Here is a 24,457-nt window from a genome sequence, read left to right as displayed (position 1 = left end):
TTTTTGCAGTGCTGAAATAGTTATTTATGTAACGAGTTCCAAAAAGTTGATTTTTTCAGCACGAGTCGTACATTTATCCAACGAGGCTTGCCGAGTTGGATAAATACGAAGAGTGATGAAAAATCAAGTTTTGCAACGAGTTGCATTATGAAAATTATACAACTATTTTTCATTATGCAACTCATTTCAGTTGCATAATGAACCAGTTCAGAAAAAATGGTCATTATAATATCAAAATGAGTTAGATAAAATAAAAGTTATGATACTGAATTGCATAATAGTTATTTATGCCACAAGTTGCAAAAATGATGATTTTTTCAGCACGAGTTGTACACTGAGGATACTGTTCGTATGTTTTTCATAGTTCACATCTTATGAATCAGTAATTTTGATTGTTTTCATAGTTTCATAGTTCTCGTATGCTTTTCATACTTTGAAATGCGAAATCCATAAGATTTGTCGTATGAAAAATCTCATAAGAAGCATCGTATGGAAATCATAAGATGTGTTATGAAACACCATTGCTAAAAAACAACAAAACTTTTATTGGCTTCTAACCACTTCAACTTCCGAACCGTCGATGGGCGTATGAGTAAAGCACGCTCTCGCCAATCTTGACGTTCCTGGTTCGATTCCAGGTTGCGATTTTTTTTAATTTGTGCAAAATATTTCATAAAAGTATGTATGATAGTCATACGACATAATTTCAGATTTTATACGTTATCGGTATGGTTTTCATACGTGAGTGTTATGAAATTTATACAGTAACAGTATGCCAATAATAGTTGGCGCTTTGAATCCAAAATCATAGTTCGTAACTATGATTTTCGCAAGAAATTCTTGTGGCAAAAAATCATAGTTGATTCGTATGATTTTCGGAGTTGCAGTATCCTCAGTGTACATTTATCCAACCCAGGCTTGCCGAGTTGGATAAATACAACGAGCGCTGAAAAAATCGAGTTTTGCAACGTGTTGCATACAAAGTTTTTTTTTGTAATTACGAAAAACACCCATCAATTACAACCTTAACTGAACATTCTGAGAAAACATGCAAGCGAGATTCCACGTGTATTAGCCATCTTAGCCTATTATCAAGTAGGCGTTTCACTAGGCCTACAGATCAGGACAGACCGAAATGGTCGGTCACAAATTTTTAAGCTCTCGTCCAGTTCAGTCTGGTATTTTTTCTTCTAAGAGGAGAAGTTTTTGGAAGAAATAATACAGGAAGTGACCGAAAGGACGTGCGCGGACATAACATTTATAGATTTCCAGCATATTAACTTTGTTAACTATGAGAAATTAATCCAAACTAGGAGCAAATTGTCCAATCAAACAACAGTGCCGAAGAGTAGTACTTTTCGGCACACTTAAGAGTGCCAAAAAGTAGTACTTTTCGGCACACTTGTTAAAGTTTGGAAAAGTAGGCCAACTCGCTGCCTTTTCACCGATTGAAAAGTAAGCACTTTTGAAACGTAATTACAAAAATGTAATTACGACCTATCTAGATTCAATGTCATCGAATATCTTCGAAAAAGGCATTAACATTCTTCATGAAAAAATGGGGTTAAATGTGAGCTTTAAAAATAGAGTTTTGCAACGAGTTGCAAAGCATTTTTGCAATGAAAAAACAAATCACTAGAATATGATCATTTCTATCAGTACCATCGTGCTTCGCGGTGGTGCGATGGGAACAGTCATGTGTTCTATCATGCTAGACACTAAATTGTGATCAAGCAAGCTGTACCATAACCGTGACAATTTGGCAAGCTCTTGCCGTTACAACTCTGGTTGTGGATCAAACAATTGCATTATGATTCATAATACAACCGAAATCAGTTGAATTATGAATCATATTGCAATTGTTTGGTATAGTACGGTAAACTAGTCCGTTGTGATACGGCAAGTATAAATCAAATTTCATAGTGCTGAGTTGCAAAAAGATATTTAAAATCCACTTGCGTCGTATTTTCGGCAGTTTTGTTCTCTTCGTCACGGGAGGTTTTTAGAAACCTATTGAACTCAAAGTTGGCCTCAAATCCTTCCAAAGTAAGATGAATGATATGGAAATGTTTCAGGCATTTTGGCCGTCAAACACCCCCCCCCCCCCCACACAACGACGGTGAGAACAAACCTGCCAATAATATCCAACGTCACCCTATTAGGTATTCAAAATAAGTCATGTTTAGAAGTACACCACGAATAATACTTTTTATATTTAGAGTCAAAGTGTTTAATATTCGATGGGCTAAACGTGCTTTGAACTAAGTTTTTATAAGAAATCAGTGTATAAAAAGGTATTACATGATTTTTTTTAGTGTCATCCTAAGTATGTTTGTAAAAAAAATAATATCTCTTGAACCATAACACTAGTTTACAGCATTTTTGAACTCGGTAAGCTGATGATCATTTTTGGTGTAGAATCATGCCCTGAGTTCGAAAACGCGAAGGAAAAAAAATACAGTAGAGCGGAAAGTTTTTCGACTTTCCATACAAGGTTGATGATTTGAAATCGATTTTGTTCTATTTTTAAGCAACGTCGCTCACTTCACACACCTCATTCTCCGTAATCAATGCTCCGATTGAGCTGAATTTTTTACTGTAACTCGCCTACATATAATATGTCAAATAAACGTTGAAAAAGAATTTTTAGATTGTTTTTTTCTTATTGAAAAAAATACATTTCTTCAAATATTTTTGGAAATTTGGCTAAAATTTAAGGAGATCGTCCCTAAACCCCGCCAATATCTTGAATTTCATCAATCTGATGCATACCCTGCATTCAGATGATCGAATGGTATTGTATTCAGCTTTTAATCTATGGAAAAAGATTTGAAATTGGTTGAACTAAACGCATGGTATTCGTATTTTAGTAAATTCCATATTTTTAAAATTTGTAGAACTCGATATTCAGCGAAAACTCAAAAACTGCTCTACTTTAAATATTTTGAAGCACGGTTTCGAAATCAACGCTAAATTGTACTTCAAAAATTTTGGTCGTTGACAGAAGTTCACGACTTTCGTTTTATTTTGTAAACTAGTGTAAGAGGCGAAAATATGTTTATTGTGACCTGAAATTACGGAAGGACCGGGTTAAAATAAATAGAAACTTCAATGCAAATGTACTTTTGACTTCCAAATCAGTATGACAAATTTTCAAAACTATCAACATGGTGCCTTTTTGAAGACTTTCAATCTAATGTAAAAACTTGATTATCCCAAAAACCGATGTGAATATTTTATATTGTCGACCCGCCGGCTATAGGTTATCATTTTCTTTATCATCGTCTCCATCCGAACGTTTACAATTTTATCGTTCCGAACCGTTTTACAATTTTATCGTTCTTAAATGAACATGTTTCATTAACAATATTTTCTGCTGTTTCAAAAATTTATTTATGAAGCAGGTGAAGAAACCCAAACTCTGCAATTTGCGACTAAAGCCTGGCTTAGCGCTGCTAAGCCACCTCAGAGCATCGCTTAAAATAAGCCACACTTAACGTAAACCGTAGCTTTATTAAACCGGGTTTAGTGGTTAAGCCGAGGTGAAGAAATCAAAAAAAAGTTAAGCCCGGCTTAAAATGTTGCTAAGCCTGGTTTAAAATTTAAGCCCGGGTGAAGAAATCGGCCCTTAGAGCACTTCCACAGTTATTAATTGAGGGGCTTTCTTTGCCTGCCATTGCATGAATTTGTACAATGACATTGTGTGTTTCAAATACAATTTACGCTATACCCAGGGAGTCGAGAAAATTTTCCCGACCGGAACGGGAGTCGAACCCGCCGTCTCCAGATTGGCGATCCATAGCCTTAACCACTAGGCTAATTGGAGACCCGGCTTGCAAAACTCTTTTAATCAACCAATTAGGGTAAATGTATTAAATTGGTAAGGAAATAGCAGTTCACGCAACAAGGTACAGAATGAAGATTTTTACAGCATGAGTTATACATTACATTACGACTAGTGATGTAATAATCGAGTTCTGCACCGAGTTGCGTACAACGTTTTTTGCAATTTAATAAATTACCCCTTGAGGATAGTTTTCAACAAAACTTTTCATGAAACTGCACACTGATATTCAGCCATGTTTATAAAAGTCTGATCTTAGCAGGTTATAAATACTATGCAGTTGTCACTATTTTTCAAAACTGCGTCCGGAAAGCATCAAGAACAGGGTGGCCACTAAAACCAGTTTTGAAATTCTCGTCTTTTTCCCGGTACGATTTCTGAAATTTTTTAGTAGGTAACGCCCAATTTTCGTATCATATGGATAATAAGTACCATGTAAAAATGCACTTGCAATCATGTGAATACTATGTACTAGATATTTATAGTTTAATATTATTCTTTACGTAATGCATCTATGGAAAAAATGGAAGTAACTATCAATGACGACATAAAAGGCGTATGCTACACAATTACTTACAACATATTTTCATTCAGCTCCAAATAGCATAATTCAAGCTTTACCTAATTCATTATTTTACTTATTTTCTTGAACCTAAAAAAAAAAAACAACTGTAGAAGTGGTAGCTAACTATGACAGATCTATAATAGGTAAGATGTGCATATAAAATCAGCAAAGGTCGCACTCGATTATCCGGGACATGGAGGATAATCGAACCATTTTTTTTTAAATTTTATTCATTAGCGTAGGTGCCCTAACGCAACTTCATTGGTGTTGTTTGCGGGAATTCTTCCAGGATGTCCAACTGAGTATTCCCCCAAAAACTTACATCTGGTGATTCTTACAAAGTTTTGTCCGAGATTTCATCTTTCAATTACTCCAAAAATACTATTTTGAATTTCTTCAGTAACTTCTGTTAGCGATTTCACCTTGTATAACTTTTGTGGATTCCTCTAGATTTCTTAACCGTCCATAACTAGCGCGTTTGGCCACCACCACCGCCAGCACCACGCTTAAAGCCTGTATCCACAATAATCGGGACACAGAAATACAGCTGTAAGTCTGCAATAGATACATTAAAATTGTTCAAATTCAGCCTAATAACATCATAAGATGTGTTCATTTCACCAACAAAATTTCATGTGAATCGGTGCAGTACTTTTTGTTGTAGCAATGAAAGAGTAGAATGTGCGCCATTCAATTTTGTACAGCCCCTAGTTTTGCATGTCAGCGCTGTAACTTTTGAATCTGGCAAAAGAAATTGTTGAAATTTTAAACACAAACCTCTAAATCTATTTTCATTGCATAGGCAAAATTTCAGACAAATCGATGCACTATAAATATTTTTATAGTCGAAATATGTATTGGGAGTGAACGTGATTTTAGCCCCTCAGACAGCAAGTAGTCAGCACCCTTTATTGTTTCGATTGTACTATTGAAAGTATTATACCAATAATCATAAAATTTTGTAGGCATATTATATACATAATCAACTACCTTCTGTGAAAATTTCATGAAAATTGGCAGAGAAATTCAAAAGTTATGTATAGGCAAACATCGCACATGAAAAGTATGAAAAATTTTCTGTAACACTCACCATCTATTATGCGAATGAAAATTAGTCATGATTGTACAAAATGCTTAAAACCACGTCTGTTTGTTTTTCATCCACAGTTAAAAGTAATGCATCGATTTTTATGAAATTTGGCACAAATAATAAACATACACCAAAGAGTTCTCAATCAATTATTTGGCCAATTTTACCGATTCATTACAGAGATACAGCCGTACTTCTGTGGCCCGATTAATGCGGATACAGGCTTTATACTGAACATAAAAAGCGAGATTTTTTCAACGTGTTGTACAAAACACAACAGCGCGATCGCTCGAGGGTTAATGGATTTATTCTGGAAGAGGTTCCTTTAGGGAATTTAGGATTTTAGTCAGTCTGTTGGCAATTAGGGAATAGAACTTTTGGTCTGGGATCAGGAATTCGATCTAGGGATTTCTCCTGGAACTCCTGAAGGATTCACAAAAGAATCTCCCACATGTATATAAGGTTTACCAAGGAACTCTTGGAAGAGTTCTCGATTACAAAACTCCCGCAGTAGTTTGATTTTATGGATTCTGGAGTATTTCCAAAAATAGCTATCGTAAAGTTTTTGTAAGAAATTTTGGGAGATCATCCAGAAGGAACTCCTGGGTGATTTGCAGAGGGAGCTTCTGAAGGATGCCCAAAAGTAACTTCTGGAGCAACTCCAAAAGCAACTTTCATAAGCAACTTCTGGAGGTTTCTTTGAACAAACTCCTGGAGGGTGCCCAAGAAGAACTCTTTCCTTCCGCAGTAAGAAACACTGGAGAAATTCCAAAAGCAAATATAAAATGAAGATAAAATTCAGCGAAACCTCTTGGAAGTTTCCAAAATCAAAGTCACTCCTGCAAAAATCGTGCAAAGGACTCGTGGAGATGGATGAGTAACAGAATGATATCCTGGAGAAATACCAGAAGAAACTCTGTAAAGAATCCCAGAAAGAACTCCCGATTGATTTCTTAAAAAAGCTTTCGAAGGAATTCCAGAAGAAAATTCTAGGGAAACCCCAGAGGAAGCTCCATGAAGAAAAAAAATTCTGGAGAATTCACGTAGGAAATTTTACAATTGCGGAAGGAAAATCTTTATGAATCTTAAAAGGAACTTTTGAATAAATTGCAATAGGTTGTCTTGATTAGTGGTTATGATTTTCTTATCTATTAAAAAAACTAGAATAAATTTAAGAAAGGACACGGGTTAATCCAAAAAATTCCAGATGTAAGAAACTCTTTCCTCGAAAAAATCTCATCGAATTCCAAGAGATAATCAAGCGGTACAAAAACCTAGAGGAATTCTAGAAGAAACTTTTTGAAGAATCCCAAGTTCTGTTTTAAGGAAATTCCAAGTGATTGCACAGGCGAAATCCTTGGGATTTCGTAGAAGCATCCCAGGAGTATTTTGGTTTGGCTTTTATTTTGCAGATTTTCGATGAGGTGTAAACATTCAAATATGCACATCAAGTTACTCTTAACAACAATTTTCCCGGTAATCATTCCGAATTCCCGACTTTTTCCCGGTTTCCCCGTTTTTCCCGGTTCGGTGGCCACCCTACAAGAAGTTGATCAAAACTGAAAACAGTGCTGTAATGGTTCATTACGCAACGCAAATCAGTGATGTAATGAACCATTACAGCACTGCTAATTTGGTGTGGGAAAGTAGGCCTTTTCCTAACAGATTTGCGTGAGGTAAAACAGCCTATTACGATGAGAAATTGCAAAAATCATATTTTTTTTCGAAAATCAGGCGATTTTCAAGGAAGTTACCTACATTTAGGTGTTTAATGCGGGTTGTTTTGTGACTGAACTTCATTTTACTATTTTGAAAAGAAATCCATCTACTTTGTCATATGCGCTAATTCCCGTCATATCAGATGGAAAATAGCCAACAATAATTATGAATATTCCAATTTATCTTTGCCAATGCCTCATCAGATGGAGTCAGATGGATACAAAAAGATATAGACTATCAATAACCAGCTCCTAAAGCACTGTAAATTACGCAATTTTTATGTTTCAATTACGCAAATTTTTACGTTTCAATTTTACTCCACTAACGAATTGCCTTTTTTCGTCCTGTGTACGACGATGACAACCGTACTAAAGCAGCAGCTAGCCGAATTGTTCGTCATCACCATTAAATTTTCGTTTCGACAGATTCACTGGTTGAACCAACTTGCAATTCACACCCCACAAAAGCCCTGTCTGTGGCAATGTATTTAAAAGTTGGATTTCACTGCCGATGCAGAATGCAGCTGAAGTTGTTCAATTAATCAAATCAGTCGTGTTTTACAGTCAGTTTACTATTTACTGATTAATATTAAAAAAAAAACCTCAAATGTTATTCTCTAGGATCGTAGGTTTGGACCTCTACACGCAGAAAAAAACTATATTAAAATCAAAAATATTTGAGGTAAATTCAAATAAATTGTCAATTTGTTAAAGCCGCAAAAATAAAACTGTTTGGAGTAAATCGAACGTCACATTTGAAGCTTATGCAATCCATGTTTGAAACAAAATGCATCTTCTGACAGATTATATTAGAAATAAATGTCAATATTGGTGTTGTTTTTTTTTGTGGCAGGTCGGCCCTACGGAAATATTTGTTTTACCATTAAACTTATTAAGTCATTTCCTTCCCTGGAAAACTTCCTCCCTTGTTGTACTTCTAATGCCAACATTTATTAATTTACTTATTTATTTCGGCAAACATACCGTAGACTACAATTTCACTTAACTATATCACTGAATAACTATATTCTATTATGTCTCAAAGACCTAAAATATTCTTTTAAATTTGTTCTAGACATGGTTAAACTAATAGATGCACAGTGGTGATTATAAAGGTTCATCATTCGATTCAAAGGATCAAATTTTGCATAATCTGTTCTATATTTGTTTAGAGCAAATATATTACGACCTAGCATAGAAATTTATACGTGATAGTAAGTTGGCGGAGTCGATGCGTTGACATATTAAATCATTTATAAATGAAACCATGGCTAATTCGCGACGCTCTTTCAAAGTTTGAATATCTATAAGCATGCATCTAGCCTCATATGAAGGCAGTGGAAATGTTGACCAACCTAACTTGCGTAAGGCATATAGGAGGAACTGCTTTTGTATTGATTCGATTCGATCCACATGTGTTACCATGTAGGGAGACCATACTATGCTACAGTATTCTAGAACTGATCTTACATAAGCGACGGAAATGTTTTAATCGTGTATGGGTCCTGAAAGTTGTAGCTAAAACGCTTAATGAAGTTTAACATATTAGTTGCTTTATGAGTGATAGCGTTATAATGATCCGTGAAAGTTAATTTGGAATCTAAGATAACACCTAAATCTCTAATTCTATTGCACTTTTCAACTTCTTGGTTTCCTACGATAACGGTGGTGTCACAGACAAACAGACGTCTCACTTTACTCACTACTCATCGTTTCCCTTTTTAACGATTAGTTCAAATATTTTGTAGTTCGCAAATCACTCGGTCACGGCTTGTGCATCGTTTTTGCTCCTGTTTGACGATTGCTCACTACCTCCACCTACTGAGTGGTTTGCGTAACATAGCTTAGTAAGCATTGGGCGATTATGTTTTCGTGACGATGTTTTTTATCTCAATTCGTTCCAAGTGATACGTCTGTTTGTCTGCGGTGGTGTACTATGTTTTCTGCTGTACGTAATTGAATTACATTTTTTCACGTTTAACTGCAGCAGGCTTTTACTACACAATTGGTCAAATATGATAATTCTCTCAAAAAACATTCTCTGTCTTCTTCATTTTTTATTTCTTTGAAGAGTTTCATATCATCAGCGTATATAAGGATTTTGAGATGTTTTAGAATATACGTGACAAACAATATGAAAGGCAAAGGTCCTAAATGTGAGCCTTGGGAAACTCCTGACGATACGTTGATAGGTTCTGACTTTTTCCCCTCAAATCTTACTATCTGTAATCAGTCAGTTAAGTAATATTCGATCCATTTAAGTAGTATTGACTCGATTCCCATTTTATCAAGCTTGAAAATCAACATTAGAATGTCAAGTCTGTCGAACGCCTTACTGAAATCGGTGTAAAGTGATTCAACATAGTTACCACTGTCCATTGCCCATAAGGTGTAATTAACAAATTCTAATAAGTTTGTTGTAGTCGACCGACCTTAAAAAATCCATGTTGTGTATTGGTTATTCTTAGTTTGATTTGATTAAACACACATCTATTTATAATAGATTCAAATAGTTTTGGTATGCATGAGATAATGGCAATCCCACGATAATTACGAACATCGGATTTTTTACCAGATTTGTAGATGGGTATAAGGAAAGATTTTTTCCATCCTTTCGGAAACTTTCCAGTATCAAGTGACATGTTGTAAAGCCAATGTAATGGAACCGCAAATTCAGTTCAGTCTTTTAGACCGGTTGAAATCAAGGTTGAAATATCCTGTAACATGATTTGATTGATTCCAATGATGCTGGTAAAGTCAGGAAAGTGGGAGAAATATTCATAGTCGCAATCGGTATCAAAAATGTACTATAAGTCTCTTGAAAATAAGCCGGAAAAAGATTGCAAATTTCATCGGAATTTTCTCCCACTTTACCATCTAACGACATTTTTTATGAAAAATTTCTCGATTTCAACTTAGTTTTAGCATAATTGAAGAAGTTCCTGGGACAGGATTTTATTTCATTCTCGGTTTTTCTGTTGTACTCTTCAAGAGCAGTGGATATGGCTAGATTAAGTTGATTGCGAATGCTTAATCAAGTGTACATCTATTAGATAACATACGCTCCCGAAAACAACGGGATTTCGTGGAAACTTTTGGTGAACCTTGCCTTTTTTGCAGGAAGAAATATTGTTTGATGTTGCAGCTAGAACTTGTGACTTTTGTTTTGTTCTCGTCAGCGGAACGGGGGGCTCCTCAATGGGTATTGTCGAAATCAATATATAATTGCGTTAGTTTAAACAATTAAATTTTAGTTTCAAACATTTTATTAGTTTACCGAATAAACATGAACATTTTGGTTTCAAACGAACGAAATTCATCTCCGTGTAGTTTCAGAATCTCAGCGGCTTAAAATATTTCATCTTGAGTTTTCATTTTTTTCCCTATTTTCCCATACAAATGTCGAAAAAAAAGTAATTTCAAGGTCAATTTCATCCAATATAAAAATGTATGAAAAAAACCAAGATGGATGATTTAAAATCGCACATATTCTGAATCTAGAGGTCCAAAAATACGGTTCTAGCGAAAAAACTTTGAGGTACATTCACTTTTCATAATACTTCCCTTTGGACATAGCGTGTGGCGTATTATGTTTAATAAAAATATTAATTGAAATATTTTGGTCGTTATTTTTAATTTACATCCATCTCAATTCAAAATTTTCAATTGTACTTTGAGCATCTGATTTGATTTGGATTGCGAAGAATTTGACCGACTTTTCGAATAAACACCTATGGTCAAAACATAATTTTTGACCATCCTATGTACCATAGTGTCACGTAGAAGGTGTGCCAGGAATTCAGGTTGCACCCGAAATAGACGAAAGCAGTTCGAGGGACAATAATTCAATCTTATTATTATAATGAAATTGTACAATGATACATATTACCCTTCACTGGCATCTACCAGATTTGCTGGTATGACTGAAACATACTGGAAAAACTTGTAATTAGAAGGCACGAAATGTTCCTAATTGACAATTCAAGACCAACAATTGAAAAGGCCGCAACAACATTGCGTAAACAAACACGTTTCTGTCGACTTAGGGGCTTCTGGGATCCATCCACGCATCTCAGCGCCATTAACAGAAAGTTTGATGTTTGCGCTTTGTGTTAGTGGTGGTGAGGTGTGTGGGTGGAGTTCAAAAGACCACAAGTCGACAGAAACACGTTTGTTTACAAAATGTTGATGCGGCCTTGAATTTGAAAGATGAAATTTGTGAAAAAAAATCGCGTTCTGGTGGGATTTGAACCCACGACTCCGTATTCGCTAGGCCGGCGCTTTAACTTGATTTTTTTTCACAAATTTCATCTCTCAATTTGTCAATTAGCAACATTTCGTGCCTAGTAGGAGTTTTTCAGAATGAAATAGTAATTCTTTTATATTTTTACAAGATATGTAAGCTAATTTATAAATTTGTAATTGATACCAAATTGGCCATGAGGCGTTAGGCGAGGTGCAAGTAACGACAGAGTTCATTAGAATCATCCAATTATATTAAACATCATTTCACTTGTGCTAAAATATCCGGGGCATCACCGCCAAGGCACAGTCGTCCTCAGGGGATTCACCGATTCACACAGTACACAGATGTCCAAAAGAAGCACAATTAAATCAGTGTCTTCCCACAGCGCCACCCGTTACGGGCGCTAAGTCAAAGCAAAAGATGGTGATCTGTGTACAACTCGGCCAGATAACGTCGCTCCTGCCGATGCAACGGTTCAGCTCGTCCGTAAATGTATAAAACAAGCTTTCTCGAGCAAAATCAGCATCAGTTAGACAGCTACCGTGAAAGTGCCGCGATAGTTTCGATCCAGAACACACTCAGCAGTTCAAAATGAAAAACGTGAACCTTTTGATCGTACTTGTGGGATTTATGGGCCTTCTGCTCGGATCTCAAGCTGAAGCCAAAAAGTTCGACAAGTGTTCTCTGGCCAAGGCCCTACTGGCTCAAGGCTTTAGTAAAGCCGATCTTCGGAACTGGGTATGCCTGGTGCAGAACGAAAGCGGCATGGATACCACCAAGAAGAACAACAATCGTAACGGGTCCACCGATTGGGGTCTGTTCCAGATCAACGACCGGTACTGGTGCGATCCGCAGGATAAGAGCAAGAAGGCTTCAAACGAGTGCAAGATCAAGTGTTCGGGTGAGTGCGATTGCTTCAAATGATTACGATTGTATCTCGAGTTTAGCGTTTGCTAATCAATTGTTTTACACATTTTCAGAGCTGCTGAATGCTGACATCAGCAAGGCATCCACTTGTGCCAAAAAGATCCACAAGCGACACGGCTACCGCGCTTGGTACGGGTGGATTAACCGCTGCGAGGGCAAAGCGCTTCCTGATCTGAGCAAGTGTAATTTATAAGAATCTCGATGGAGTTTGATAATCGTAAGCCCCATGAAGCTAATAAATTATAAATGCCAAACGGAGCTTAAACTTTATATTGTGGTTCTAGTAAGGAGTGTATCGGAAAGTAGTTGAAAATGTTCAGGATCCTCTATCTCGAAGCTGGGTTGGTCTTTTCATTTCGGTTCTTCTATGAAATCTTCACAATATAGTTAAGTTTAGAACAGCTTGGAAAAATTTGGAAAATGTTTAGTATTATTGAAAATATGGTTAAATGAATACACCTCACAAAATAAAAATCTGCACAAAATCCAATTTTGTTGAGATTTACCAACATTTAAAAATCTGTGGTGAGTAAAATTGGTACGATAAAAAATCTGGAAAATATTGATGCTTGTTAACAGTTATGTACACATAACATATCATTCAACACTGACTTTCAAAATTCATATTTTCGATAGAAAAATCTCCTATATGTATCTACAAAATGGTCCACTCCCATAAACGTCTATTTTTTGGTCAAACTTTGAAGCGCTGCTTTTAATATCTTGAAAGGTTATAAAATTCAATTTTTTCTCTAACTTACTCGTCCGTTAAATAAAAAACATACCCAATTAAAAAAAATGCGAATTTTTCATTTTATGTACTTTTTATTTGCGTAAACATGATTTGGAGGAGCACAGAAAAAAGAGGTTTCTCAAAAATGGCCTTTTTACATTTTTAAGAATTGCGCTTAAATGCAGCGGAGATTTTTCTTGAAAAAAATAAATTGCCTATATCTTGAGGATTCTGGAGCTTATTATATTAACACAAAAAAGTTAACAATTTTCAAACATTATCGAACTTTTTTCGCAATCTCAATTTTTAAGAAGCTGTGCAAAAATTCAAAAACATGTTTTCAGTAACCTAAGTAAAAAACATAGTTAAAAGAACATATTTAAGGAATCGTTAAAGCCATTTCTTTTATCAAGGATTTATACAGTATCTCCAAAAATAAAATTACTTAAAAGTTGTATTAAACTATTTTTGAGGCTATTGTAAACATTTTCAACTACTTTACGATACACTCCTTATAAGGGGTTGTCCACATACGACGTGAACGCTTTAGTTTAGAGAAGATTACCAGCAAGGAAGTGTAAGGAAAATCTATTGCTATAGTTTCTTACCTAAACAGACAGACTTTACTTACATTTTTCGAGTTTTATGTTTTAACCATCCTAAAATGTTAGGTTTTGCGCATCACGATGGCGTAGTGCACATTCAGCGTACCTGTCTGGGTCTTATTGAACCCAACATCCTACTAGGGCTAATATACAGGGTATACTCAAAATAACTGGAACAGGTCGTATTAGTCATAAATGATCAAAATTTCATTGCATTCGGTTCATTGAATCCGGAGATATAACAGCTCAAGGTTGGTTATCATTTTCATTTTTCATTTTTCATTTTGCAGCATTTGGTGGGGCAATGAGAGCGCAAGTCAGTCCAAAGCCGATGATAAGGAGGGGTAATGGCTGAATAGTCTTTGCTGACCACATAAACGCCATGGGATAGGAAAAGGGTATTTTGGTGAGGGATTAGGGTGTTGGTACAGACTTGACAATATCAATGCTATTCAGATGCAAAATAATTTAAGGCTCAATAGTGAATCGCATACCTTCCAAAACCAAAAAACAATAATCCACAAAATGCCAAGCAAGTCATAGAAAAAAAAGTGCCCGATTGTTTATTTTGCCAATTATAACAAACGGAAACTTCTGCCCTCTTCGACTCGTCAGTTACCCCGGAAAAAATGTCCCTTCAGTTCTGGAAAATATATTATCCCTAATTAAGCCTTTAATCGAATTGTCCGCGTGGTTTTGTAGTACCCCTGCTAGATAAGAACCAGTCATTGCCATACATATTAAATGCTAGACATGACCCCATGGATAGCATTTGCATATGTAAAAGCTTTGCTGATGTGACTTTCCTATTAGGCAATTCTCTCATCACATGTTTGTCTTCAAAACCTTGTCAAGCTTAGAAAATTGAAGTTAATAAACAATACATTACAAGGTTCGAATTCCCATATAATGAGATCATTCATTCGCACTACAACACCATAGGAGATAATATCACATTAGCTGATTACAGTACAAATGCGAAAAATCTCCCTTTTCCCCCTATCCGCAACCTGGGGACGCGCCCTGTTGGATTTCGAAAGCCTCGGAGAATATTACAAACCTTCAATGGCATTCCCATACACTAACCCACATTGCCCATTCAGGGGTCTGACTGGGCCTATTACCCTCCCTCAGTTTGTAATATTCTCACCAACATGGAATTATATTTTCCTGGCACATAAATGACTTCGACAAATATTCGATATACTATGCAGCATCATGATCAGTCTAACTATATCAGATGACTTGAAGATCTGATTTTTACAGAATTGTTTGCCATTGATTATATATTCAGCTATTCCAATCATTACTGCAAAGCACATCGGCGAACATGCCTGAAATCAAAGCTTCCTGGAAGATATTATCCAAGCCCAGGGATAACAGCTCAAGGTTGGTTATCGGATACTTATACCTTTTTCTAGAATCTTTCTAACTTCGTGTAGAATGGCCCGATTTTTTTCCTTTTGGACCACTGATGCACAACTTGTTGATGAGCTTACAGTAAAAATTTGAGAATATTTGATGCCCTTTTTGAAAAGTTACAACTAGTTGAACAGTTTTTGAAAAGTGAAAATTTTACCTGTCCCAGTTATTTTGAGTATCCCCTGTATATGTATGTAAGTGTAAGCTACTCTAATGAGCACCAATGTGATGGCCTTCTCTTACTAGTCTAAAAGCCAATTTATTCATCTCAGTTTAAATTGTAAACCTGGTTTATCCATATAGTTTAACCAGGTTTAAAGCCTAAGCGGTCATTGGAATGGAAGGTAATTTTTTTGACGTAAACTACGTCTTACGGGAAGTACTGGGTGTAAAATGAAAATCTAAAATTTTGCGACCGTCACGAAAAATTGATAGGTTTTGAGCGCTAATAACTCAGCCGTTTCACGACCGATTTTCAAAATTTTTGCACCGATCGATCAGAAATTTATCTACGCGTTGAAATAATTATAGCTAACTATTGATTTTCAACAGCAAACTATTGAAAATTTGGGAAAAGTGAACCCATGTTTTATCCAGCCAATCACGTGCGAGCACAGGTTTGCGATTTTTCGTCGAGCACCACCCAGTATAAAAGATTACTGCTTCTTCCCATCTTCCTCCATTCTGCATCGACTCTTCGAGGGGAACGCATCGGAGGAGAACAGCCCAGTACCTCCGTTTGCATTTTTGCTGCTCTCAGTTTACTTCCACATGCCGAGCACGGCGGTTGCCGACGGTCGCGCGTCGTCGCGTCGTCGTGCCTGACACGGTACGAGTGGAGCTGCGGACCAGTCCAGAGGGGAACGCATCGGAGCGAGGAGAGTCAAGTTTCTCCGTTTGCGCTCAGTATTCTTTGACATGCCGAGCGCGGTGGTAGCTGTCGGCGGTTGTGCCGCAACTTGTGCGTGCGTCTTCGCGTCGGAGTGCGCGGCGGCACGAGTGGACCTGACGACCACATCAGAGTTGGACCACAGAGCAGTTTCTCCGTTTGCATGTTCGCTCAGTATTCTGCGACATGCGGAGCGCGGTGGCTGTCGACGGTTGTGCGTCGTCGTACGCGGCGTGCGGTGGTAAAATTGGAGTAACCAGCCGGATAAGGACTTTTCATCGTCAGATGGAAATGATATAAATTAAACCAGCCCTTCTGAGGGCTATTAAACTGTCCCACAAGAGAGAACGGATAATTTTCCAGGTTACGGTTTCAAGTGAAATAACTATGAGATAGCTGTTATAAATGAAATGAACAAAATTTGTACAACTTGATTGAAAATTTGTTCAATTTCTTCAACCTAGAAAAATGGCTACTTTGATGAAGAAAATGAGCATTGTTAAACAGTGTTGCCAAATTTGATTGAATAAGTACTTTAACCGTTTAAAATGTGCAATACTTAACCATGATATTAAATTATTATTTATAAGTATTAAACTTTTAATAAATCTAGTCTACCAATTTGCAAAAGTATGATTTGCATATTAAAATGAATTTGATGAACATTAATCAAACCAATATTGCAAATAAATCCTATGGCATCACTGATTCTTACCCCTCTCTCATCGAACCAACCACGTTCGAGAGGGGAAAACGAACCGCCTTGCCGTATAAAAGCAAACTGCTTCTCCCCATTTTCTCTTATTCTTTGCCAACTCTTTGACGGGAACGCATCAGCGCTCACTTCACTTCCTTCAGTATGCTTTGGCAAGCCGATCGCGATGGTCGACGGCGGTTGCGCGCGAGTGCGTCCGCTTTCGCATCGTCACGTTTTGCACAGCATCGCCTCGCAAACCCATCATCGGAGTCAAGGCCACCGTCGCCGTTCTGGATTTCGCAATCATAACTACCGAATTTCACCTTTAGTAAGCAAATAAATTTAAACAGCCCTTATGAGGGCTACAATTCTATATTTTGTGCAAGAGTTGATTCCGAATTAAGTGAAGACATGCAAATGCCGACATTTTAAAACCATCTACTACGCGAGTGCGGTAAAATTGCATGAAATGGGGTACTTACGCTACCACGGCACTGGAAATCTAAAATTTTACGACGGTCACGAAATTATGTCAGATTTTGCACGCTAATAACTCAGCCATTAATAGTATTATTTCCAAATATTTCATATTAATCGATTGGAAATGTATGTACGTTCCATTTATGACAAATAATCAAAATTATTGATTTTCAACAGCAAACTATTGAAAATTTGGGAAAAGTAAGCCGATGTTTTAACCAGCCGATTGCGTGCGAGCACATTTTTGCGTTTTGCCGTCCAGTTAAATTCTTCTCATCTTCCATCATTCGTTCATGACCTTTCTAGGAGATTGCATTGAAGAAAGGCTAGCCAGTAGCCAGTTTCTCCGTTTGCGTTTTCCAATGTTCCTCCACAAGAATGAACCGAATAATTTTCTAAGGAAGACGAAAGCGCCGGGTCACAAATAATGTCACAAAACAGTCTCAAAACCGGAGTAGCGGAGTAGTGGAAATATAATTGCTTCTTGTAGTATCCATGACACACTCCATATAAATTTACAAATGCGAGTTGATCGGAAATTTCCAATAATTTTCTTAAACTTAGAGAAATTGCAAGTTTAATGAAGAAATGAAGATTATTTCTCAACCAAATTTCAATTAGTATTATATCTTTAAAAATCAAAACTCTCTGTGCCCATTTTTGCCGAAAAATCTGGAAGAAAGTTACTACGATTTCTTGAAATTCTTTGATAAATAATAATATATAGGCAATTCCAGTCATCAAATTAGCAAAAGCTTAATGATTTGCATTTTTGATTGATCTGTTTGATTGCAAAGTAAGCTGTATGGCATTACTGATTCTTACCCCTTTCTCGTCAAACTAATTCTTCTTCTATCTATCAAACCAATTCTTCTTCTACTTCTTCTTCTTCTTCTTATGGACGTCCTAAGACAAAGTCTCGTCGCTGTTCTGACTTTTGCTGCCAAAACAATGAAATTTGTTGAACTCACGTGCAATAATTTGACTTAATTATGGTTCGAACAGCCTTTTCAAGGGCTTTATCAATTTTCTGAAAGAGTAAATAGCAGATTTTCCGATAAAGTGACGCTGGTCACATAAGTGTCAAAACTGCCGAATTTTGAAACCTACTATAGTATACTAAACAAAATGCAACAGCATTATGCGGAAATTAAACCGTGTCTTTCCATCTGGTCGTGTCTCTGAATGTAGCGAGTGCGCTTTCTTCTTGCGCTACCATCAACTCAGTGTATAAGGGATTTCCGCCGGCTTCGCTTAGGCTTCAAACTGTGGATAACTGACACTGACGAAGATTACAAGTGGTAGTCGATACGCGTATCTGTCAAAGGATAAGCAAAATAGGGCGGAATTAAAATGTACAACACTTATTACACTCATTTGAAGAGGGTATTCTGCTTAGAGAGTTCGAAAAGTCGGTACAAGTTCAAACACTATTTTGTAATTATTTCCAATACCGGAATTCTCAAACTTGTAGAATTTACCTTGTTTCTTATGATATGATTATTATTATTGATTCAACCAATAACAAACTGATTTACGTAGTTTACGTCATGCGGTTGTGTCTTGTACACGCCCCTCTAATTTTTTTAAATTTCTTATCTTCTCTAATCCAAATTCGACCAAAGCGTCTTCCGAATCAATAATTACCTACACCATAAATTGAATCATCCACAATAATATTGATAAAATGTTGCATTGTGGGGCAAATTATACGAGCGATTTTGAAGCAATATTTTGTGTTTATCAGGGATATAAAGATAATTTAAACCTACTGGCACACGTAAATGCGGCACACGTAAATGCGGAAATAAATGGTTTGATACTAGCTGACCCGGCAAACCTTGTATTGCCCATTAAAAAGGTGGTTGTCTATTTTTTAACAATTTAGTAACAAATTTTGAAAACGACGTATAATCAATGCTACACCATTGATTATACGTCGTTTTCAAAATTTGGTACTGAATTGACAAACGCTACTGTCAGTTTGTCTGACCTTTATGCATTCGGAAACTACTGAACCAATCGGTGTGAAATTTTGTTTGTGAGTATTTTTGGGGCCTGGGAAGGTTTTTAGCTTGGTGTGATACCTCTCTGCCAACACAGACCCTTGTGGAACGCCAGTTTCCTCAGCGAAAGAAGATGATTTCGTGTTTCCGATAACGACCCGGAAGGACCGTCCAGAAAGAAAGTTACGAACGAAGTGCAGCGTATGTTCGCCTTTGCCCTAGTTTTCTAGTTGCCTTAGAACGAAAGGTGTCCATGTACGATTGAACGCTTTAGAAATATCCAGTGAGATGACTTCCGCGTGGTGTCCTTGGTCGGAAGCTTCCTGAAGAACATTGCTGAGTTCGGAAAAGTATGTAGATGTTCCAAAACCTTGACGGAAAGCATGCTGTCGAGGGTCTAGAAGTTCGTTAGCTTCTAGGTATTGTTTGATTCGACAATTGTTTTTTGATAGGTTTCTAGCTGCACTCTGAATAGAGTTGAAACCTCTACACTAGACCCGAAGATAGAAAAGAGTACGTAATCTTTCAGAAGCAGTTTGCCAGCCGTATGCGGAAAATGATATCCATTAAGAAACTGTTGCAAACTGACTCAAAAAGTTACGGTAGAAGATTGGAAAGTTTTCAATTGGTCAGTCAGTCAGGATTTGCCTATGTAGTGTTATGGTCACACAATTTGTGTTTGTCTTCTTGTTTGATTTCGTGGTATGGTTCCGTTCAATATGTATTTCTCCTCGTTAAGTCAGTTGTTCGGAGATGAACCAGCCATCGGCTGAAAGTCTCGATAATAAAGATAATAATAATAAAGTCAGTTGTCGTATGTTTGTTTTTTTTTTCATCGAATCAAACGAACCCCGTATGAAAAATATTCAAATTCGTTCAATTGTCCTATCGGTCCTACCTAGATAAACCATGTCATTTTCTCAAGTGTAGCCTAGAAATATCAACCTAGTCATACACAAGTAACGTTGTTCAGTTAATAAAAGCAGTCAGTTTTTGTCCAAAATGTCACGTTGAACGCATTGACGTCAACAATGTGTTTAAGTGTTCGCACGTTAGTTTCGAATCTATCAGCATAATTAAATGCTGCAAATCTCCTTCCCACTATTAATTTTTCGGTTGGTTTTAATTGCTTTACTTAAAGAAAATATGGCCAAGAAACATTGTAACAAAATTCGACAAAGCGACTATGACATTAATAAATTACTAATCAAAATCAACCGAGAAACGTGGGAAAGAAAGCCCAAACAACATTTTGAAGTCAGCTGGCTGTAAGAGGTTCTAAAACCTGTCACAAATCCTATAAAACTTTTAGTTAGGTTTGTAACGATCATCAAAGCCTTCTCAAATCCAACCGACTTGGAACTATTGCTTGGGAATAGACTCTAATAAACCCCGACGGTTCCTCCGTATTTATCGAACATGTCTGATGCATATGATCAGCCATACTCCATCTGCAGCAGCCGGTTCATGATGTGTTAAAAGGGTGATATGTTTCACTAAAGAACACTACATTACAATAATCAAAATGAAACTCCTTCACTTTAATACAGTCAACCCCTGCGAAATTGGCCAGGGTGATTCTCCGTTTCTGTAATGAAATGGTGCAAAAAGCGTGGGTATTATGATTCTTTGCCTAATTTGATGCTGTTTGAGCAAAACTTTGGGCAACAGTGTTGTTGTTTTCTCTATTTCTTGCAACATAAACAACATAAACAACAAATCACAAATAGTTATTAGAAGTTTTGCTGAAACAGAATCAAATTAGGGTGTGTTGTATGATAAAAAAAAAACTTTTTGACAAACATGTGAACAACTGTATTGCCAAGTACAAAATATTGCTATAAAATTGTATAAATGTATTAGTACACACTCAGATTTGATTACCGAAGTCGGTAAAATTTTACTGGGTTTTTGAACAGCAGAGTTAAGTCGGTAAACGGTTGTGAGTACCGAAAAAGTCGGTAACACACAACATTTCGATCTGTCAAACAAATACTGATTTAGTCAGTAATAGCTGATATACACGTTACTGAATTTTCGGTAATCTAAAATTTGATTGGATTGGTCTTGCTGAGTTTTTCAGTTCCGGAAAATATTGTGTTCCCTCCCAGCCTGTCCCATTTTCGATGCATTTTGAATCCGTCCATATTACATAGGTGCTTCCGATTCATGTGCACCTGCCGGCTGCCGACCGCTTTTGGAAGTATTTAAAATCTACGACAACTCAGGCAGAACCGGAATGACCTCAGGGCAAAGCTCGATGCGCGGGAGTATCCAGTCGATGATCGAGTCCGAGTGTTGCTCCATCTGGAGATGCAGTCAAATGTATCCAATTTGATGTAGCACTTGCACAAACGAAGTCACTGAAGGATTGTCCGCACATGAGGCCATTCTAGTTCTCTGGTGCCGAGGATTTTCGAATACTTACCAAACATGCGGCAACGGCACAGGAATCGTTGTTAAAAATGTAACATTATGATGCGAGCAGTTTCACGGCGACAGCTCTGATGATCAAAGCTTTTTTCTATTTTTGACAGCTAGAAGCGCGCGCGGATTAATGTTTACATTTTACTTTAACGAAAGCTCAGTAAAAACGAAACCAATGCTGAAAAGTCAGTACTGCTTTTTTACTGACATTTGAATGAACTCAGTAAATCTTCAACTTTGCTGAACACTCGGCACATACTATAACCGTGTTCAGTAAAATGTCAAAAAATATTACTGAACGTCAGTTACGTTGTACAAAAATGCTGAAAACTCAGTAACTTTTGTATTTTACGGTTCAAAACCCGTAAAATAAATTACCGAACAGAGAAATCGAAATTGAGTGTGTAAATATGACCTCCAATACTGAAAAATAACAAAGGCTAACATTACAGATGAAAGATGAAAAACATTTAGAAATAAACTTATGAATTGCAAATAACACCGATATGCCAAAACTAAATAAAAAATAACTGTGCAATAATTAAAAAAACGAAATTCATTAGGGTATTACTGTTTTTTCCACGATCAGTGCAAATTCCAGCTACTAATGGCTCCACTATTGATTTACCCTATGCAGTTGTTCAATTGAATTTATAAATTCAACGATAATTGAAGCAGATCATGATAATGTTGGCATCCGATATAATCCATCATAAAGACGTACAAATAACGCACCGATGCACGCGGCTAAGTCAAATCAGGAGACGATGAACTGCGTTCGAATTGGCCAGATAACGCGCTTCTGGCAGCCGGTGCTGGTGTTAGATATAAAACATGCTTGCGCGAGGCATTCCAGTGTCAGTTTAAAAGTTAGCGCGAAAGCGGTACGGTAATTCGTATTGGAAAGGCCTCCACAATGAGGAACGGTGGTTTATTGGTTGCGTTGGTGGGATTTCTGGCTCTGCTGGGATCCCGAATCGAGGCGAAAAAGTTTGACAAGTGTTCCCTGGCTAAGGCCCTTCTGGCGCAAGGATTCAGCCGGGGTGATCTGCGGAATTGGGTGTGCTTGATCCAGAACGAAAGCGCAATGGATACCAGCGCCAAGCACAACAACAGCAACGGATCCACCGATTGGGGTCTGTTCCAGATCAACGATAGGTACTGGTGCGATCCGCAAAACAAGAACAAGAAGACCTCGAACGAGTGCAAGGTCAAGTGTTCGGGTAAGTTGCGTTGCTTCAAAAACATATCTAGAAATTTGGTGTTTGCTAATTAATTGTTTCCTGTGTTTTTAGAATTCCTGAAAGCTGACATCGGTAAGGCTTCAACGTGTGCCAAAAAGATCCACAAGCGGCACGGCTTTAGCGCCTGGTACGGCTGGACTAACCGCTGCAAGGGCAAGGCCCTTCCCGATCTGAGCAAGTGTAAATTGTAATGAAACTCATACAGAGTTCTCTGAACTAATAAAGCTAATGAATATTTATCGAAAAACTTTATTGATATGTAGTCACTTAGAATTAGACGAATAGCAACATCGGCAAGGTTACTCGATATTTGATGCCACTTTTTACCGAGATTAGCAAGAAGAAACTATACAAATGCATCAACAGTTAGGTACACTTACCTCTCTTGCCTCCCATTCAGTATCGCCGAATTTCGCCGACATGACCTCCGGATTGCCACCACTTGGCGGGTGTCTTCGAGGAGCACTTTGCGACATTCTGCTGCTGGCAGAGTCTCAAACTAAAAACCACTTTCGAGTATCAAACTTCACAAACTGCAATTTTACACCCAATGCAAATAGCACGCACGTACAAGGCCAAACTAGCTTCCGGAACACTTTATTGATTTTTCGACACCGGATCTTCGCTCATGATGAGGCCGCTGTATGCAGCTTCCGCTTGCAAGAGTAAAACTTATGGCAAACGTTTCGATCTAAAAAACGGACCCCAAACCGCACGATATCCACAATTATTGCACACGAGCAGCACACACGACACTTTAAGACAACTTTTACGACGGAATTAAAACCCGGACGCGGACAGAATTTCAATGCCGACGGAGAATATCACGATCAATCTGCTGGCTCGTTTACATCCAAGCTGCCATTTTTGCGTAAATTGAATTTTTGTTTTGTTGCTGGTGATTGACGTTTGTGTGGTGTGGATGCGTTTAGTGCTTTATCAATTGAAGCGTTTGCAAATTTGAAGCGTTTCAAAAATCCGCGGAGCAATAGTCTATTTTACGAAACGACAACAGTGTTGATATTGATATTAACACTCACGGGCTTGGGCGCAACCTCCTGTCAAATTTTCATTCATGAAATGAGCGATCAGCTGATCCGAAACGTCTCGTAAAATGGCTCATTGGGTTCTTTAGGGGTATCCGGATTATTTTATTATCGGATTCTCTGCCCAAAAATTAGTCGAAATACAAAATTTCATAATTGGCTTTTTAAACGATGTTGAGATAATACCATATTCTGAATCTGCACGCCAAACTGAGCCGAAATCCAAATTTTCATGAATTTTGGAGCCCGGGAACCTATTTAAAAATCAATTTGAAGTTTGTATGGGAGCGATTTGTCGAATCACCCCTCGTCGGATTTTGTACTGGGCGGAGCTGTCAAGCAGTTGCCCAGCTGTCAAAAGGTGATTTGAATAATTCTTTTTGAAATTGATTTTAGGTATCAAAACAAAGTTCTAAAAACCTGAAAAAAAACATAGAGGCTTAGAAAAAGGTGCTCTTTCGTTTAAAAATATAAAATCAATAACAAATTTTGAAAACGACGTATAATCAATGCTTCAT

General features: G+C 37.3%; 3 protein-coding genes across 6 annotated transcripts in view; 2 read left to right on the top strand and 1 right to left on the bottom strand.

The window, feature by feature from the left end:
• The window catches only part of LOC109424281 (coiled-coil domain-containing protein 102A), a 53,350-nt gene extending 29,562 nt beyond the window's left edge, over window positions 1-23,788 (bottom strand). For 3 of the 4 annotated variants that reach the window (XM_029879771.2, XM_062852196.1, XM_029879772.2), the window contains exon 1: window positions 23,274-23,788. In XM_029879771.2, the coding sequence (XP_029735631.2) occupies window positions 23,274-23,369 (96 nt within the window). In that variant the 5' untranslated portion in view covers window positions 23,370-23,788. The remainder of the gene's footprint in view (window positions 1-23,273) is intronic. The other variant, XM_029879773.2, reaches the window with a different exon arrangement.
• LOC109424283 (lysozyme) lies at window positions 11,856-12,660 on the top strand. Its single transcript, XM_029879774.2, has 2 exons — window positions 11,856-12,364; window positions 12,444-12,660. The coding sequence occupies exons 1-2, from the start codon at window positions 12,055-12,057 to the stop codon at window positions 12,581-12,583; spliced, it is 450 nt and encodes a 149-aa protein (XP_029735634.2). The 5' UTR covers window positions 11,856-12,054; the 3' UTR covers window positions 12,584-12,660.
• On the top strand, window positions 22,337-23,140 carry LOC109428699 (lysozyme). Its single transcript, XM_019704511.3, has 2 exons — window positions 22,337-22,872; window positions 22,945-23,140. Exons 1-2 carry the CDS (start codon window positions 22,566-22,568, stop codon window positions 23,082-23,084), a joined length of 447 nt encoding a protein of 148 aa, XP_019560056.3. The 5' UTR covers window positions 22,337-22,565; the 3' UTR covers window positions 23,085-23,140.
• Window positions 23,789-24,457: the final 669 nt, after the last annotated feature.

The sequence above is a fragment of the Aedes albopictus genome, chromosome 2, assembly GCF_035046485.1.
Source record: "Aedes albopictus strain Foshan chromosome 2, AalbF5, whole genome shotgun sequence".
NCBI classification, from domain to species: Eukaryota; Metazoa; Arthropoda; class Insecta; order Diptera; family Culicidae; genus Aedes; species Aedes albopictus.
This window is presented reverse-complemented; position numbering and strand designations above follow the sequence as displayed.